The 20,309-nt window shown below is 45.4% G+C and overlaps 1 protein-coding gene across 2 annotated transcripts in view; it reads left to right on the top strand.

The window, feature by feature from the left end:
- The window catches only part of camkk1a (calcium/calmodulin-dependent protein kinase kinase 1, alpha a), a 143,918-nt gene that overhangs the window by 60,446 nt on the left and 63,163 nt on the right, over nucleotides 1-20,309 (top strand). For both annotated transcript variants that reach the window (XM_036129420.1, XM_036129419.1), the window contains exons 2-3: nucleotides 1,282-1,697; nucleotides 16,708-16,755. In XM_036129420.1, coding sequence (XP_035985313.1) covers nucleotides 1,374-1,697; nucleotides 16,708-16,755 — 372 coding nt within the window. In that variant the 5' untranslated portion in view covers nucleotides 1,282-1,373. The remainder of the gene's footprint in view (nucleotides 1-1,281; nucleotides 1,698-16,707; nucleotides 16,756-20,309) is intronic.

Genomic DNA, 20,309 nt, shown 5'->3' with positions numbered 1-20,309 from the left:
CAAGACCAACAGAGACATGGCCGTCCACCTAAACCAGGGGGCTGTAGCCATTACCATCCGCCTCAGTCTGGCTAATCACCCTTTTTATTTTAAAACAAATATAACTTAGAATATTGATAAATGCCTACTATTTTAATTTTTTGTAATTTTTAAAGAACCTCTTTTTCCTTTCTTCTTTTTTAGGTTTTAGAATAAAGAAAAACATCAAACTTGCAAAAGATTGATCAATCAATTTTTTTCTATGAGATGTTGATATTTGTGGAACAAGATTTTAAAAAAATGCATGGCCTTGGATCTAATGACAAGAAAAATAGATCTAAAAATGAAATGAAGACAGTAGTAGTTACTAAAGTGGACACTTTTGACCTGCATTCCAAATTCTGTGCTTTATGGAAACCAACACTGCACATCACCCTGAACTCACCATCCACATTGTAAAAAAAATAAATAAAATAAAACTGCCGTGGCACCTTCATGCTGTGGGGATGTTATTCCTCTGTAAGGACTAACTGGTCACAGCTGATGGAAAGATGAAGCTGAATAAAGGAAAATCCTGCAAGAACGCCTTTTTGAGCCTTTAAGAAAACAAGTCTGTGTCTGCAACAGGAAAAAAAATAAGAAAATGTTTCATGATTTTGCAGGGAACTGTGTTAAAGCAAATCTTTATCTTCACCTAAACCATGAGCAATAACTGGAAGGAAGGAAAAAACTTTCTCAATCTTTAGTGTTTTAAACATTTTATTCTCACTGTGTCGATGCTGTGGAGCCACTTTAATTTAGCATTGAACAACCAGAGATGCAGAGAAGTTGAGGGTTTGGCTGACAGCTTTAAACTTAAACAATCCAACAATATGACCACAATATGAAAAAATGTTGTACTATATTTTCCTTTTAAAAAGTTTTGGATGATTCTAGAGAACAGGTTGTGTTTATTTCTTCAAAGCTAAAAAAAGAGTGGGCAGAATTAATAGACATTTAACCTTTTATTTGCAAGAACGTTTTATATTCAGTGCTTTGTTGGAATGACCTACTCAAAGTCCAGACCACAGTCCAATTGAGAATCTATGGTTAGACTTCAACCATCCAGCATTAATGAGCTGGAGTTGTTTTGGCTCAAAGTAAAATTCCCATTCAGTGGCAAGATGTGGTGAGCTCGCACAATCCTTGTTAATTCCCAGGTTGTGAGGCAAAAGAGCATGAAGAATGTGGAGTTAATACTTTTACAGGTCACATACAGATTCTTATCTCTCATGTCATATTTCATTCTGTGTTTAATTCCAGGTCAGCTGAGGACCACAGGCTGGCCCAGGTCACATTGATGCTGGTGGGTGCTCCTTGGTACTCCTGCATAACGTCCACCCCCACTGGGTGCCATGGCAATGAGTAGTGACCCTGGCTGTGAGAGGCTGGACCCCAACTCTTCCAAACAGACGAGCAATCTCGCCGATATCATGGCCGCCATGACGACAAAAGACTCGCCTTCCAATGGTGTAAAGAACGGCAAGGCCCAACAGGAAGGGAGTCAAGGCAAGAGGGTCCAGGTGTTGCGACCTCACCTGTCTGGGAGGAAAATGTCCCTCCAGGAGAGGGGCACCTATCTATCAGCAGGTTCTGAGGGAGGTTATGAGCACGTTTCCCCTCGTGGGGCTCGCAGGCCCACAGTGGAGTCGAAGCGGGTGTCCATATCAGACTCTCAGGTGGGCTCTTACATTTGCGTTCATTCTGTTTGTTTATAAAATCTCACAGCTGTTGAACAAGTCTACTTCAGATATGAGGTTTTCTACAAAGTCACCTTTATGTGGTTTCTTTACATCTAGTGTTAGAACTCAACCTGAAACCTTCCCTCTTACCTGCTTTTCACAGTTTTAATGAAGGTAGAAGTTAAGTGACAAACCCAGTGTTAGACACATTACAACAGAGCAGGATGCGCACAGTCCAAGCATCACAGCTACTTGACACATTTTGAGTGCACTGAAGCTGTTATAGAGTGCTCATAGTTTTTTTGTTAAATAGCTCTGAATGTCTTGATTACAGTTGACAGTTATTAGAGTTTTAACACCTTTATGGCATGGATAAGTCTAACAAGCAGACAGAGCTACACCACAGAAATCAGGTCACGACGTCGCTGTATAATGATGACAGGATGAGCTCCTATATGCGATCTCACCTTCCTGCTCCCAAGAACCGGACCGCCAGTCCTAGGTGCCAGCCTACGTGGGTGGCTGACTGCAGCTATACGTGAAAGCAGCAGTCTGTCAAAAATAAACCTTAGACGATCCCTAAAGATTACCATCAGCTTCTTGCCTTACGTTTTTCTTTAATAGACTCTGAACTTCATCAAATCTGATGAAATCATAGATCATGCCAATCAAAGAAAGCCTGTCGTCGTCTTGTTCTTATAGTATAGTACCAATTTCTATTGAGTATGGTCTCTATGCATTTACAAAAAAATTCAATCCAATCATACAGACAGTATCATCAGTTGCATGCGTTCTAAATGGACCGTAGTTATCAAACAATACATTCAGGTATAGTTCACAATTCAAATTAGTTAAAAGAATTTTCTGCCTATGGAAACCCAGCTCATTGCATTGAGTCATTGACCTGCAGCATTCACTCCTCCTAGATTAGCATGCAGTAACAGTGCATTCATCGTATCATAGACTTTGCAGCCATTCCTCATACCGAGCATGCATGTAGTGACAATGGGAAGGAAAACTCCCCTTTAACAGGAAGAAACCTCTTTATTAAATGTGGTTCTCTTCATTCCAGTGTCTGGCAGCAGTTTGGTACAAATGACAGAATTTATCACCTGTGCCATACTGAGAGCATGCAATGTTAGCTTGTTTTATGTTAGTACAAGTAATGTAGAAGGGGTTTCATCCGACAGTAGGTGTCTCCGGCATATCCATCAACCTCTCCAGGCTGTGGGATCACCAGAATTTACAGTAAAAGACTGCTGCCACAAATGAGCATAGTTGTCATTGTTTCTTTTTGTCATGGTTTGTTTATCGATGAACTCAGGACGCACACACGGGACTAAAAGATTGAGTCTTTATTGAAACAAGTATGCTGGGTGGTGAGTGATGAAGACCGGAGGTTCAGGTCTGCAGAAGGTCAGGGATGTAGGTGATGCCAGGAGCTGACGGCCCGGAGTGAGAGTCCATTCAAGCCTGGAGGCTAGGAAGCATATGGCTGCTAGGCTAGCAGGCCTCATAGCAACACCAGGGCACCGAGCGGAGCTTTTCCAGGGTGGCCAGGCAGGTTAGCAGTTCTCAGGAGATACCAGGACACAGAGTAGGGCTTCCTCAGAGCGGCTAGTCAGGTTAAGCCGGGCGTACACTGTACGAGTTTTTCAGTCGTGGTACTTATATACATCTCAAACTGTGCGAGGGAACCGCGGGGTTTAAAAAGTTCACCGCTCACGATCTGTGCAGCGCGACGCTCGGACGAGACCGGACTGCTCACACTGTACGTCGTGTCCCCTCTGGGACCGCTCGCTGTGGTGGCAGAGGCAGGCGAGCGACGGTGGGTGACAGGGACCCAGAGCAGGGGTTCGAGCCCAGCTCTGGCGAGGCCCGCAGGAGGCACTGGGCGTCGGGGGAACGGAGGGGAGAGAGGAGGCACGAGACGCACCGGCGGCCGCGCGGCACTGCAGGTCACCCGGCCCGCACCCCCCCCCCCCACCACGCGAGCGGAGGAGTGCCGAAAACAGGCGGCCAGCGCGGACCGCGCAGGAGTGCCGAAACAGGCAGCCAGCGCGTTGCCGCCCTCCCCAATGCCCCCGCGAGCGGGCCGGCCAGAGGTTGCTTCAGGGACGCCCGCTTCCCTCCCTCCGCTGGCGGGGACGGAGAGGAGGGGAGGGCGCCCCCTCGTAGCTCTGCTTGAACAGCAGGATGCGCTCACGAAAACCTCACGACAGCCGACTGAATTTCAAACATGTTTGATTTTCACCGATCGTCCGATTCCTGATCGGGAACTAGTCGTGAGAAGCCAGTCCCCCCTCCTCCCCCCCCTCTACGATCAAGCTGAAATTCGGCCGATTCAAAAAATGCTCGCACGACTGAAGAATCGGCCCGAAAAGGGGAAAAACTCGTACAGTGTACGCCCGGCTTTAGCAGCTCTCTGGAGACACCAGGACTCAGAGCAGAGCCTCCACTGGGCGGCTAGTCAGGTTAGCAGCTCTCTGGAGACACCAGGACACAGAACAGAGCTTCTCCAGGGACAACAGTAGCGTACCAAGTCTTTTAAGGCAACAGGCAGGACTAACCTTTAATGAAAGAACAGAAACAGATCTTCCAAGACACAAACGAGGACTGGCATGGAGTGGTGGATAGCAGAAGACGGCCCAGTGCTGAACTGAAGACAGAGGGAGGTTTAAATAGAGCACTAACAGGTGAAACAAGGGTCTGACTAATTAACAAATAAATGATATCAGGTGTGACTGACTGCTGAGGAGGTGAAGTGAAAATTGACAGAAAATAACTGATGACTGAAAACATAAAATAAAATTAAACCTAACTCAAAAGAGATGAAAGAATGAAAATAACAGAAAAACAAAGCCAAACCAAAACTCAACCATGACACTTTTCCCATCCTTCTCTTAGTAGGCTTCTTAACAAACTTGGTTATATTTTACCTCTCTCCCGGGATTTGTAAAGACGACATATTTCAGGCGCTTATGACAACATCTCCTTTCTGCACAAACACCAGTTATGTCATTTACTTTTCTTTCAACCTGAGAAGATATGTTGAAAATAATACTACTTTGAGCACTATCTTGCTCAAACTAGGTGCTCAAAGTTCTTATTTAAGAGAAGGCCAAAAGGAGTTTTTTTTGTGTCTCAGCTCTTCTTAAAAACAGAAGAAAATTTCAGGTACTTGTGTGAAACCCCAAATAATACCATTTGAGGAAAGGCTTCTCCTCTTAGCATATATTTGTTGCAGGTATTTATTTATTTTTTACTCTGCTTTGCAAACATGGTGTGTTCATCATTTCCTGCCGCAGAGAGAACTAGGTTCAGATTCAAACACAATAACTTTGCTGTTCGGTGGATTAAAGTTGGGATTAAGATAATCCAGAGGAAATGGGAGATTAGTCCAGGGCAGCAGGGACAGACCGACTATAATGTGCTGGATGTGGTTATGTCTATGGGAGCTCAAGACAGACCGCAATCAGAATAAGAGGTTTGAATCACCCCTGCCATTGTCACAACAAAAGGGTAAATCCAGCTGGAAACCCACAAACACGACTAATCTACTGTTTAATATACAAACCAAACGTCTTCAAGAAGGTCAGTGAGCATTTTCACTTATTCAAGGCAAAGGCAGGTTTATTTATGCAGTGTAGCACCCCGCATACACAGCGTGCACAGGTGTTCGGCAGCGCTAAGATTCCATCTCTCACAGTATTTGTACGGAAAAGATTTAAACAGTTAAACCCCAGGCTTCCTCTCTAGATGTGACACTGCCTCCAGTTTTTTTTTTTACTTCCCTCTGACCGATCAGATTTTCAACAAAGAAAAGGGAGATTTTGCTTTACGCTTACTAGATTTAAACATCGATTACAGGTTAATCTTTTTGTCATATTTTCTGCGGATCACAAAGCACACCCTGTTCTTTTACCTGCCATGGTAGGTTGCATTGGAATACAATGGATAAAGAGATCAACCAAGACCCGTAAGAAGAGATGGCAAGGTCACGGTGCCTTGCTTTACTTATTAGGTCATTACAACTACCTCAGCATATTTTATTGCCCTTTTATATAATGACGTGAGGCAAAGTAGTGCAAATGTAGTTAAAAAAATTAAACAGGAATTTATGGTGTTTTTTTAAAGTAATAGTAAAGAAAATCTGAAAAGTGTGGCTGCATATCTGTAGTCAGCCCCTTTTAACTCTAATAGGCTCAACACATGGGGAGCAACGTCACTCCCTCGCCGTTCATTTCCTATGGAACTTGTGCGATTGTCACCTCATCGCGCGATTGTCACCTCATCACATGTGACATTTCAATCTCGTACACGTGAACGTGGACACGTGGGCTTGTGACGCTACACAACAAAGTTGAACAATGTTTTGGCGCCATGGCTTGGCACTGCAGGCATTTATCTGGATCAGCTGTGATGTGTGCCCTTAAGGATGATATTCTCTATGCTGTTACTGTTATGATTTTGGATGGACCCAAAAGACAACCCGAAAACAGGTCAGTCACGCTTTGATGTTTTATTTAAAGGAAAGGGTTGCACGGCCCTTGCTGCGTGCGGCTCACGCTCAGCGGCTGGCAGCTCCTGGTGGAGAGCAGGCTTGTCAGGGTTACTTCTGGTCCCTGAGAGCGGCAGAGTCCGTGCAGGATAATCCAAGGCCGTTTGTCCTAGTCCAGTCCGGGTCCGATAGCGGGAGGTCGTTTGATAAGGCAGAGGTATCCGAGGGCAAATCCGAAAGGAGGTTCCAGGTCCAGGTCCGAGTCGGAATCCGGAAGAACAGACAGTTTAGGGGACAGGCAATCTCAGGTACTCACAGGCTGAGTTGGTCAGAACACGGGTGGGCAATCCAAAGTCCAGAGACTGACGGGCAGAACTCAGGGCGGGCAGACAGAATCCGAGAAGGGCAGAGCTGGCTCAAAAACAGGGCAAAAACAGGTCGGGCTTCAGACGGACAGACAGGTTATTTAGAATGGCTGGAAGTTCTCACCGAGATGGCTCGAGACGTTCTGGCACTGGAGGCTGAAAGGCACGGAACCTTTATGCTGGTGAGGTGGAGCCGGAACAGGTGTCAGCAATTAACAGCCCCAGTGCCAGGAACGTTACAGAGCCCCCCCTCAAGGGCGAATTCCAGGCGCCCTGGGCTGGTCCAGATGGGCCCTGTGGAAGTCGCTAATTAGAGACTTATCCAAAATGTGGCGGGAGGGAACCCACTGGCGTTCTGCAGGCCCGTATCCCTCCCAATCGATGAGGTACTGGGTGCCCCGACCCCATATACGGGACTTCAGGATCTTCTTAACGGTGTATGCAGGGGAGCCATCAACCAGACGGGTGGGAGGTGGGGGTGTGGCGGCGGGAACCCGACTGGAGGTCTTGACAGGCTTGACTCGTGAAACGTGAAACGTGGGATGGACCTTCATAGCAGGAGGCAGACGGAGACGGACCGCCACAGGATTCACCACTTTGGATATGGTGAAAGGCCCGATATATCGGGGAGCCAACTTCTTGCTGTCGACCTTCAGGGGAAGGTCTCTGGTGGACAGCCAAACCCTGTCTCCAACCTGGTATTGTGGGGCAGGAACCCGCCGACGGTTGGCTGTGCGGGCCTGATTATGGGAGGCAGCGAGAATGGCCCTCTTGGCCTTCCTCCAGGCGCGTTGGCACCTTAAGGCTGAGAGACGGGCAGACGGGACTCTGGACTTCACCTCCTCAGTGGTGAACACTGGCGGCTGGAACCCATAAACCACGTAGAATGGGGAGAGACCAGTGGAGCTGGAGGGTGTGGCATTAATAGCGTGCTCCACCCAGGGTAAATGTTGAGCCCACTTAGAGGGATCAGATTGGCAAAAAAGGCGAATCTTAGTCTCAACCTCCTGATTCATTCTCTCTGATTGGCCATCTGTTTAAGGGTGGAAACCGGAGAAGAGGTTAACTGAGATACCAAGCATGGCGCAGAACTCCTGCCAATAACGGGCCACAAATTGTGGACCCCTATCTGAAACTATATCAGAGGGTAGGCCATGCAGTCTGAACACCTCCTTGGCTAAGATCAACCCCATCTCCTTGGCTGAAGGAAGCTTGGGTAAAGGGACCAAATGGACCATTTTAGAAAAGCGGTCCACAATAGTGAGGATAACAGAGTAGCCGTCTGAGGGCGGAAGACCAGTAACAAAGTCCATTGAAAGGCTGGACCAAGGCCGGGAAGGGACAGGTAGAGGACGGAGCAAACCTGCAGGGGGGCGACGGGAAGCCTTAGCCTGGTTGCAGGCAGAGACAAACTGACTGACGTCTGTGGTCAAGGAGGGCCACCAAAACTGGGGGCGAACGAGCCTCAGGGTCTTATTGATGCCGGGATGACCATACAGACGGGAACTGTGGCAGAAGTCGATGACTTTAGGTCTGAGGTGGTGAGGGACAAAGAGTCTGTCCTTGGGGCAGGCCTCAGGTATCTGAGCAGACCCTAGAGACTCCCTTACCTCTCTCTCAAGCCCGAGACGGGAAACGGCACACCTTACTGTGTCGGGCAAAATGAACTTGGTCGAGGTCCTCTTCAGTAGCTTCGAAAACCCTGGACAGCGCATCGGGCCATTCTTGGATCCGGGTCTGTAGGAGAGGGTGAAATTAAAACGGCCGAAAACCAAAGCCCACCTGGCCTGTCTAGGGTTGAGTCTCTTGGCGGTCTTCAAGTACTCCAGATTGCGGTGATCAGTCCAGACCAAAAACGGGAGCTTGGAACCCTCGAGCCAGTGCCTCCACTCTTCGAGGGCTAACTTAACGGCCAAGAGTTCACGATTGCCCACATCATAATTCTGCTCAGCCTTAGACAGCTTTCTGGAAAAAAAAAGCACAGGGATGAATGCGGCCGTCAGTGGACTCTTGGCTGAGGATTGCTCCAACACCAGAGCTAGAAGCATCCACCTCCACTATAAACTGCCTCTCTGGGTCAGGAGAAACGAGAATCGGAGCAGAGGTGAACAGTCTCTTTAAGCGCTTAAAGGCTTGGTCTGTCTGCTCGTTCCAAGCAAACCTTGTTTTGCTTGACGTGGGTGCGTGAAGTGGAGAGGCAACCTGGCTGTAGTTACGAATGAACCTTCTGTAGAAATTAGCGAACCCCAGGAACCTCTGGAGCTGCTTACGGTCTACAGGGGTGGGCCACTCAGTGACGGCGCGGACCTTGGCTGGGTCCATGGAAATCTGACCAGGGGACAGAACAAAACCGAGGAAGGAGGTTGATGTTGTGTGAAACTCACATTTCTCAGCTTTTACATAAAGCTGGTTCTGAAGGAGACGGAGAAGGACTGAGCGGACATGTTGTTTATGGAGGGTGAGGTTCTCAGAATAAATGAGGATATCATCCAGATAAACGAAAACAAAGCGGCCAATCATATCCCTGAGAACCTCGTTTACCAAATTCTGGAAAACCGCTGGGGCATTGGTTAGGCCAAAAGGCATCACCAAATATTCATAATGGCCGGTTGGTGTGTTGAAAGCGGTTTTCCATTCATCGCCCTCCTTTATGCGGACCAAATGATAGGCATTGCGCAGATCCAACTTAGTGAAAACTTTCGCCGCTTGGACTTGGTCGAAAGCGGTGTTCATTAATGGGATAGGGTATCGGTTCTTCACCGAGATGCCATTGAGCCCCCTATAATCAATACAAGGACGAAGGGAGCCGTCCTTCTTCCCGACAAAGAAAAACCCAGCCCCCGCAGGAGATGAGGGGCGAATGATGCCCGCTCTTAGGGCCTCATTAATGTAATCCTGCATTGCTTGGGACTCAGGCGGTGATAAGGAATAGAGACGACCTCTGGATGGGGTGGTTCCGGGTAATAATTCGATTGCGCAGTCAAAAGGGCGATGAGGAGGAAGGCTCGTGGCCTTGGCCTTATTAAACACCTCCTTAAGATCATGGTAGCAGGAAGGAACTTTGGACAAATCGGGGTAGTAATCATCAGCCCTACCCTCTGAAGAATTAGGCGGCTGAGCAGAGAACAGACACGATTCAGAACAGGAACTTGCCAGCCCGTCACTTCCACCCGCCGCCAGTCTATCTGGGGGTTGTGTCTTCTGAGCCATGTCGCACCCAAAATAACTGGGACCTGCGGGGAGTCAATAATCATAAAAAACAGTTTCTCTCTATGATTACCTCCCATAGTTAATTCCACAGGTTCCGAGATTAGGCGAGAGTGGTTCAGTTGGTGGCCGTCCAGGGCGAGCACACTGCGCGGGGAGGAACCATGATGAAGAGGAATGTTCAATTTCCTGGCCAAAGCCTCATCCATGAATTCTGTGTCGGCACCAGAATCGATAAACACGGAAACATTGTAGGACTTCGAAGAAGTGGTTAGAATGGCCGGAAGTAACCGGTCGGAAGGGACAGCGAGTCTGGTGTAGCTCAGTAGGGATCCCCTACCCCCTAATGAGCTTGTTCTTTTTACCGGACAAAACCGTGCTCGGTGACCCGCTCCTTCACAGTAGAGGCAGAGACCCAGCTGCAGCCTGCGCTGGTACTCCTCCTTAGACAACTCCGCCTTTCCAAGTTGCATTGGTTCCGGTCGTGGCGGCTTGGGAGGAGCTGAGGATGAAACAGAGGAAGCAGAAAAACGAGGGTGATTTGTGGAGGTTGAACGACGCTCCCTCCGTCGCTCCAAGAGGCGGAGATCAACTCGTGTAACCAGCTCCTCGAGCTGTTTCAGCGATTTGGGATACTCCCGGGTGGCAAGCTCATCTTTTATTTTGTCGTTCAAACCATGAATAAAAACATCCATGAGAGCAATCTCATTCCACAAACTTTCTGCCGCCAATAAATGGAAATCAATAATGTAGTCAGCCACCGACTTGTTCCCCTGTCTCAAAGATAGGAGCCCCCTAGAGGAGTCTCGGCATGGCAGCACGGGACTGAACATACTAGTCAGTTCTTTAGAGAAGTCATAATACGAGTGGCAAATGCGTGAATTATTTTGCCACTCGGAGGCCCCCCACAATCTGGCTTTCCCTGTCAACAGGGAAATTACATAGGCCACCTTAGACCGTTCAGAAGGAAAAGAGGATGGTTGCAGCTCGAAGTGAATTTCACACTGTGTCAGAAATGCCCGGCATTGTTCTGGATCGCCACAAAAAGAGCCAGGCGGGGTGAGACGCGGCTCCGGGAAAGACGATGTCACCGGAAGTGACGAGCAGCTCGTAGGAGCTGTTTGCGGAAGTGGAGGCGACGGATTAGTCGGGTTGCGGAGATGATTGAGGATCTCCGAAACACCGGTTTCTTATTCTGAAATAGATTTATCAACTCCCGCGCGCCACTGAGCCTCGGGTGAAGGATCCATTTTACTTTAGGCCAGAACGTACTGTTATGATTTTGGATGGACCCAAAAGACAACCCGAAAACAGGTCAGTCACGCTTTGATGTTTTATTTAAAGGAAAGGGTTGCACGGCCCTTGCTGCGTGCGGCTCACGCTCAGCGGCTGGCAGCTCCTGGTGGAGAGCAGGCTTGTCAGGGTTACTTCTGGTCCCTGAGAGCGGCAGAGTCCGTGCAGGATAATCCAAGGCCGTTTGTCCTAGTCCAGTCCGGGTCCGATAGCGGGAGGTCGTTTGATAAGGCAGAGGTATCCGAGGGCAAATCCGAAAGGAAGTTCCAGGTCCAGGTCCGAGTCGGAATCCGGAAGAACAGACAGTTTAGGGGACAGGCAATCTCAGGTACTCACAGGCTGAGTTGGTCAGAACACGGGTGGGCAATCCAAAGTCCAGAGACTGACGGGCAGAACTCAGGGCGGGCAGACAGAATCCGAGAAGGGCAGAGCTGGCTCAAAAACAGGGCAAAAACAGGTCGGGCTTCAGACGGACAGACAGGTTATTTAGAATGGCTGGAAGTTCTCACCGAGATGGCTCGAGACGTTCTGGCACTGGAGGCTGAAAGGCACGGAACCTTTATGCTGGTGAGGTGGAGCCGGAACAGGTGTCAGCAATTAACAGCCCCAGTGCCAGGAACGTTACAGTTACTTGGAAGAATCCAGTTGTATTTTGATTTTGTAGAGTAAGCATATAAGTAAGATTTCAGTCGATTCCAGCAAAATCTTCAGACTCTTCATCCGTGTCTGTCACGGACTGCTTTGAAAATATTAAAAGCCCTCAAATTTCATAACCAATAAAATTTCCGGAAAACAATCACTGTCGTTTTGTCGCACACTGTCGTTGCGTCCTATGTGTTGGGTCTTCACGGCGGTGCCGACGAAAGCCATTAGTCGCTGTCATTTGTCGCTCCTCATGTGTCAAGCCCATAATACTCCTAAAAAAACAAAAACATCTAGTGCAACCAGTTACCTTCAGAATTATCCTAAACAGTAGCTGTGTGTATTTTAACCAAATCATTAACTAGGGCTGCTGCTACCAACTTATACTATCAAATTGTCGAAGAAAATTGGTTTAATCAGTTCATCTAAGTAGGTAACATTCCACCAAAATTCTGAAGCATTTTTATTTATTTATGTCCCAGACAAATAGTGCATTCATTGTGTTCCAGAAAATATCTTACTGTATAAAGTGACATATAGATATAAAGAGCCAACTGCACATAGCAACAGAAAATTAAGTTCTGAAGCCCTATTGTGTGGTTAAAACATATAACTAACATAAAACATAAATGCCTGAATATTCAGCATGTTGTGAATGTTACAAAGAATGATGAGACTTAACTGGAAATAAGCAAAACTAGGCCACATTTCAGACATGATTGCAATTTCAAGAGGAAAGCGATTATGGGGATTAATAGAAATATATAAAGTCCTTATTAAAAATGTAATAAGAGTGGAGATTGTGACATGCATATCAGTTGCAGTTATTAGCTGCGTGTTCTATTTATGAGTTTGGCCAATTTAAATGTTCATTATTAGAAGACTTTCTGTTTTTCTGTGTGTGAGGTGATACTCTGGAACAGTGAATGTCCAAAAAGTTTGGACTAACACCTCTCATTAATTGCACATTGAACCAATAAGAGCAAAGTGTGAAGGTCCAATTAGCAGGGTAAGAGCACAGTTTCGCTCAAAATATTTCAATGCACACAACATTATGGGTGACATACCAGAGTTCAAAAGAGGACAAATTGTTGGTGCACGTCTTGCTGGCACATCTGTGACCAAGACAGCAAGTCTTTGTGATGCATCAAGAGCCACGGTATCCAGGGTAATGTCAGCATACCACCAAGAAGGACGAACCACATCCAACAGGATTAACTGTGGACACAAGAGGAAGCTGTCTGAAAGGGATGTTCGGGTGCTAACCCTGATTGTATCCAAAAAACATAAAACCACGGCTCCCCAAATCACGGCAGAATTAAATATGCACCTCAACTCTCCTGTTTCCACCAAAACTGTCCGCCGGGAGCTCCACAGGGTCAATATCCACGGCCGGGCTGCTATAACCAAACTTTTGGTCACTCGTGCCAATGCCAAACGTCGGTTTCAATGGTGCAAGGAGCGCAACTCTTGGGCTGTGGACAATTTGAAACATGTATTGTTCTCTGATGAGTCCACCTTTACTGTTTTCCCCACATCCGGGAGAGTTACGGTGTGGAGAAGCCCCAAAGAAGCGTACTGTTGCATGCCCAGAGTGAAGAATGGGGGTGGATCAGTGATGGTTTGGGCTGCCATATCATGGCATTCCCTTGGCCCCATACTTGTGCTAGATGGGCACGTCACTGCCAAGGACTACCAAACCATTCTGGAGGACCATGTGCATCCAATGGTTCAAACATTGTATCCTGAAGGAGGTGTCGTGTATCAGGATGACAATGCACCAATACACACAGCATGACTGGTGAAAGATTGGTTTGATAAACATGAAAGTGAAGTTGAACATCTCCCATGGCCTGCACAGTCACCAGATCTAAATATTATTGAGCCACTTTGGGGTGTTTTGGAGGAGCGAGTCAGGAAACATTTTCCCCCACCAGAATCATGTCGTGACCTGGCCACTATCCTGCAAGAAGAATGACTTAAAATCCCTCTGACCACTGTGCAGGACTTGTATATGTCATTCCCAAGACGAATTGACGCTGTACTGGCCGCAAAAGGAGGCCCTAAACCATACTAATAAATTATTGTGGTCTAAAACCAGGTGTTTCAGTTTCAATGTCCAACCCCTGTACATGAGTCATTAAGTCATTAACTTCACTTCATTTTCAGTTAACTTCAGTTCAGTTTTTGTAAGATTATATACACAGTAAAATTATCTAAACAGGGAGAAACACAATTGTCATTTCAGGTGCACACATGGGATCATCATTAAGCCATCATAATAACCTTACTAATACAAGTGAAGTTAAAGACTTAATGACCTATGTCAGGGGTGTCCAAAGTGTGGCCATTTGGCCATTTGTGGCCCCTGTGCTGATTTTGTGCGGCCCTCCAACTGAATTGCACGAAAAATTTGGCCGACCAGTGCTGATGGCTTTTTGCAGATGGAAACTTTTTATTTCTAATTAGGGTAAATTTATTATAGACTAATTAAAATCTTCTAATTGAATGTTTATTTGAATTTTCGATACAACACAAAACATGTGTCTTGTAGGAAGCACACTTTTTACGTTCAGTTTAATTTCATTGTAAATAGTGCAACTTTTACTCAAATTCAGACTTTGGTGCCTTTTAAATCTAATTGGAATTCATTTAATAAAATAGGGTATATACAGTTTAATATCTTTTCTTAAAATGATCACATTTTGTTGGGCAGGGTTAGTATTTTTGGTTATTTGGTTTAATTTTATAACTTTTTTGGCCTTCGAGCGGTTTCGATTTAACAATTTTGGCCCAATAGCCAAAAAGTTGGGACTAACTTTCAGACATATTTGATGGCTGTTAGGTATATACCTAACAGCCATCAAATATGTCTGAAAGAGCAATATGGAGTAGGTACTGGTTATTTAGCACATTAAAAAACTGACTTTAAGAAATTAACATAGAGAAATTTATAAAAAGGATGTGTTAACTAAAAGTACCAATATCAAAGGATTATTATACTCGGCATCGCTGATGACTAGTCGCAGCAGGCTCAGTGTAAATGCAAATGTTCTGTGAAGGACTTTCAGGCATGTTGGAGAATATAACTGCATCATGAAGACCAAGGAGCACAGCAGGCACGTCGGGGAGAAAGTTCTGGAAAGTTCTTTTATAACCTAACCTTTCTATGAAAGGTTAGATTATAAAACAGTCTACCAAGATCATCAGCAAGGAGAGTTTGGCACAGGTGCAAATCTCTGAAGACAGGGCCGTCCGGCTACACGGAGAGGACGAGCAAGGAGAGCGTTAATCAGAGAGGCAGGCAAAAAACCTCCGTGAGTAGATGTGCAAAGCCAGTAAAACACATGCGGCTGTAATCACAACAAAAGATCATTCTGCTACATTTTGACTCAGAAGGACTTAAAGGGATAGTTCAGTGTTTTTCTTTTTTTGTGAGATGAGGTTAGTAACAGTACCTGCTTTATAAAAAAAAGGGCTCTCATCACAGTGAGCTTGATTAAAAAGTAAATAAATCCTCTGAATGGTGGCTGGCTACCAAGCTAGTCATTTTCATTTTTAAATACTGTTGAAAAATCGAGTTTCTTTGACGTTCTTTTTCCCTACTACTTTGTCTTGGCATGTAACCTAAAATCCTATTGAAATGCGTTGAGACAAACTGAAAAGCTCTGGCGAAGCAGGATTGGTTAGAGAGGAGAATACGGAAGGCGGGTGAATCATGTGGGGCTTCGGTGTTAATGTAAAGACATTGTCTGACATAAGAGCAGAAGATGAAAAATCCCTCTTAGGTTTCCCCGCATCACATTCAAGCACCCGCGTTAGAGTTTTGTGTGAGAAGTGTTTAATGTGTCAGATGTACTTAAGGCTCCCTGCATGCATTGTCTATTAGCCCTGACAGAGTATTAACTGAGGCACTGTGTCTACAGATGATAGGCTGTAGACACAGCCAGAAGACAGTTCCTCCAAAGGCTCCTTTCTCTGAATTATTGCTATTACCCCCCAACACACACACACACACACACACACACACACACACACACACACACACACACACACACACACACACACACACACACACACACACACACACCTTTTTCTCCTGCACCATTCTTTATATTCACCTGGTTAATTGCACCTCAGCCAATCAAAGCAATCCCGTTCTAAGGCACATCAACCTTCCAAAGCTCCTTCATTTCTATTCTTCTCACTCTGTTGCCATATTCTCAGCCATTCAGTAATGGTAAGCTACATAACCAGCATGATAGTTATCCCTCTATTTATTACACTTTTTCGATAAATGTCCTGACTGGTAGCTCTTTGTCTGAATCATAAGTGGATGCTGCGTTTTTGAGTCCAGCCACATTGTTGCGTCTGTGCTCCCCTTCCACCTCTCCTCCTTTAAAGACGTTCCAGGAACTGGCCTGAGGCGCTGCTCTGCCTCATAAGCCTTCACCACCCCCAGCTGCAACCAGAGAGCTGGCTTCAATCATTTCTCCCCCTCCAGTTATGTCTCTTTTTTCTTCAGTCAGAAATCCCTGCTCACTTTCTGCTCATTACATCGCAGTCCGTGCGCCCGCACTCTCAGCAATACACTCTTTATGAAATGCCCCCCACCACCAGACCCTCACCTTGCCTCTCGCCTCCTCCCTCCTCTTCCTCCTCCCCTCGCGTCCCACTGAGGTCTGCTCTGCAGTGCCGTGGGCCTGGCTGACTTCGTGCTGGATGGGTGGTTGCTATGGTACTGCAAATCAGCCATTTAAGCAGCAGCTCCCTAATGGATTTGCAGACAGTAAACAAACTACAAGCTGCTTCACTACCTACACCTCAGAAGTTAATGGCTTTCAGGTCACGTGGAAACACACTCGCCCAGGTTTAACATTTTCTTCGGTGATCCACAGAATGTGGTTTTTATTTGACTGAGATACTGAAAATATTAACTCTGCTGGGGATGATGGCAATATTGGTAATTTTAACTCATCTTTTGTAATCCTCCTCCCAGGATTGTATCCGGCTGAACCAGTATAAACTGAAGAGTGAGATTGGAAAGGTGAGTGTCCTTGTCTTTTTTTGCTCGCTGTCCTTTCTAGTCCAGAAATGTCAGCTGGTTTATAAAAAAGAAGAACATGCTTTACAAAGATAGGCCATAAAATACAGAAATAAAATGACACCAATGTCAATGTTAACATGTATGTATTTTATGTATTTGTTACCTAAAAGAATGGATGTGAAGATTCTGTTTTTTTTTTCTCCTGGTAAAACCTTTCACCCACATATAGAACTGGGTTTCGTGAGTGTAAGGCAACAACAACAGGGCCAGTGCTCTGTTTCGATATGCACAAGTCTTTAATTTTTAGACCCAAAATAACATGGTTACCTCAAGATTTTTACTAGATGTGTGTGGTGGGGTTAAATTACCATGAACAGCTCGAAGAATAATGTGACTAAGGCCGTCCTCACACTGGGCTAGTATCGGATGATGACATAAAATTCCTCCAGAACGTGGATCGCCTCTGAAGGATCTTGGAGATGTCCACAAGGAATGCAGTGTTATCCCCCATTAGACATGATGAAGCGCCACAGTTCTCTGACTGCTTTGAACAGGCATGACATCATGGACACAAATCTGGGTCCTGGTAGGAGAAGCCTGGTTGCCACATTGGTAGCGGATCTAAGATGAACTGCCACCTGTATGGGTTTTTCACCTGAAATATGATTGGCCAGGGTGGTCTTATGCCAATGCTATGACCTCAACACCAACACCTGGCTGGCAGCGCTCCAAGTTATTTATCCTAACAATTCTTTATAAATGTACGAATATCTCTTTTGCAAGAGCATCCTTGGAAAGACAGGCAGCAGGAAATGTGCTACAACTGCTTTGGCTTCAACAAGAAGGATCTCACCAAGCTGCCAAAGCAAACAACCCATGCATTTCAAACAAGTAGAGGAAAGAGCGAAGCCCACACACCTCCAAATTGTGCATATAGGTTGGATCTTGTCATAATATTGATAAACTTCAGAAGGAGTTCCCAAATGTTGGGAAATATAGCAGATTGTGTGCAAAATCAGAAACACAAAGATGACACCATGCAATACTAATGGCAATGTGATAAAATGCTAGGCAGCATGGGAAAAATATTTGGTGCAGCAGGGAGAACTGTCAGGGTGCAGTTCTCCCTGCTGCACCATGGACATTTGCAGATCCTTCCATCATCCACTCTGCCCTGCATCACTCCATGCTGGATCAGTTTCACCTGCTGCAATAATCAAGTCTGGACTCATTCCACCTGTCCAACCTCCTATGTAAGCTCCTCTCAATTCTGCTCCCGCCACTGGTTCATCAACGTCCTTCCCCCATCTGCTCACACCGCTGATGGACATCTTCTTTGCCTTGCCTCACATCAAACCTGCCTGTGCGCCCTTCGTCTGCCTTACTGCTCTCTTCACCTGCCAAGCCACTGTTCCCCGCATCTGCCAGTTCCAGCTCCAGCAATCTCCACCATTCCTCTGCTGCAGCTTGGTATGGACTTTGGTTCTTATCAACTATTCAACCTTTTCAATAAAGACTCTTAAACGAAGCTCTGTGTGTGGCTGAATTTGGGCTCAGTAACCAGTTCCTGACAAAAACAAAATAGCATTACAATTGGCTTTCCACTAAAATTAGACTTTCCAAAAAATGTTCTTGGAATTTTTTAAGACTGTGTAGTGATCCTGAAGAAAAGGGGTCAAATAAACTTGCTGCTACTATTACAAAACAAATCCTGATATTATAGTAACTTTATAAGCCTCTGTCAGTCTGCCCCAGGGCAGCTGTAGCTACTAACATAGCTCACCACCGTCAGGGTGTGAATGTGTGTGTGAATGGGTGAATGACTGAATTGTAGTGTAAAGCGCTTTGGAGGTTGTCAAGACCAGTTAAAGCGCTATACAAGTACAAGTACAAACCATTTATAAGAAAACCTGTTCCTTTGTGTCCAAAAATAGATGAGCTCTGTTTGCTATTTCAAATTCCTAAAATCAATGCATCCTAATTCAGTATTTATGATAGTCATATATTTGATGACCGAGAATCTACATCTACATTTTTTTTCCCAAAAATGTTTAAAATGCATTCCTTTGCTTTTGTCCACGTAAAAACGACACTTTACTTCTCATCTTCAACAGCTTTTTCTGATTGCTTTCTACCAATCTTCAATATAGAGCCGTTTTCAACAACGACTCGACATAGTTGGCATAGTTACGCACCATCCATCCATCCATCCATTTTCCAAACCGCTTTATCCCTCATGGGGTCGCGGGGGTTGCTGGTGCCTATCTCCAGCGTTCACCGGGCGAGAGGCGGGGTAAACCCTGGACAGGTCGCCAGTCTGTCGCAGGGCAACACAGAGGGACAAACAACCATTCACGCACACACTCACACCTAAGGACAATTTGGAGAAGCCAATTAACCTAACAGTCATGTTTTTGGTCTGTGGGAGGAAGCCGGAGTACCCGGAGAGAACCCATGCATGCACAGGGAGAACATGCAAACTCCATGCAGAAAGACCCAGGGTGTACTCGAACTCAGGACCTTCTTGCTGCAAGGCAACAGCGCTACCCACTGCGCCACTGTACAGCCCTAGTTACGCACCATTTTAGTAAAATAGCGTGTTTTACAAAATGAAATGTCTTTATAAATTGGAATGTTATTGAAAAGTTTTATCCATTTTGGTAACTCGATTCACAAAGGGAAGCACATGATGTTGGTTAATTACACACAGGCTGATGTTTTCAAGCCTTTATTTCTGTTAATTATGGGGGTTTCTTTGCTTTAAGGTGATGAAAACACAATGTTTAAGGTATTACATGGACCAATAGAAGAACTGTTTTATACAGAAAGGTGAGCTTCATGAAAAATGCTTTCTTAAAGTTTATTTTCAAAAGGTATTCTTAATCTAACAAACGAGGTACATTGTAAAAAATTTTATATTTGTTCAATATAACTCTATGTATTTATAAGTGAACGTTATGTACCCCTACCTACCTGTATTCCACAGATTTTTTTTACTCTGTCAACACTAGTCCAAAATCCATAAAAAAAACTTTACAGATTTAAGCAAGATTTAAGAAAAGTGTAAAAATGTTGGTGTTTATTATCAGATGTTTTACAGCTACTGGTAGTTTTCCCAGTAGCATTGATTTTACCCATATTTTAGATTAGGGGTTCCCAAACATTTTAGCCTGCAACCCCCAAAATAACAGTCCCAGAGACTGGTGACCTCATTTAGTCTGGTGGAATTTTTTTTTTCCTTTTCTTTTGGGGGGTGGGGAGATTATGTGAATAAAGTCATAATATATTGTGAAAATAGTCATAAAATTGCAAGAATAAAGTAGTATAGTTAGAACTCTTACAAAAAAAATGCAGCTTTCCCCTGTGTTAAAATGAAGAATGTTGAGCATCTTGCATAGTTTTATGTTGGTAATGGTTTCACAAATTAGGAAATAGTAAATCTTTTACCACATCAACAACAAATCATCTTGCGACCCCCAAGAGGTCGCTCGTGACCCCCACTTTGGGAATCCCTGTTTTAGAAAAACAGGGATTCCCAATTCCATCTGTATATA

This window comes from Fundulus heteroclitus, unplaced genomic scaffold (assembly GCF_011125445.2).
Source record: "Fundulus heteroclitus isolate FHET01 unplaced genomic scaffold, MU-UCD_Fhet_4.1 scaffold_167, whole genome shotgun sequence".
In the NCBI taxonomy this organism is placed as follows: domain Eukaryota; kingdom Metazoa; phylum Chordata; class Actinopteri; order Cyprinodontiformes; family Fundulidae; genus Fundulus; species Fundulus heteroclitus.
The sequence above is the reverse complement of the archived record's forward strand: the minus strand, read 5'-3'. Positions and strand labels throughout refer to the sequence as shown.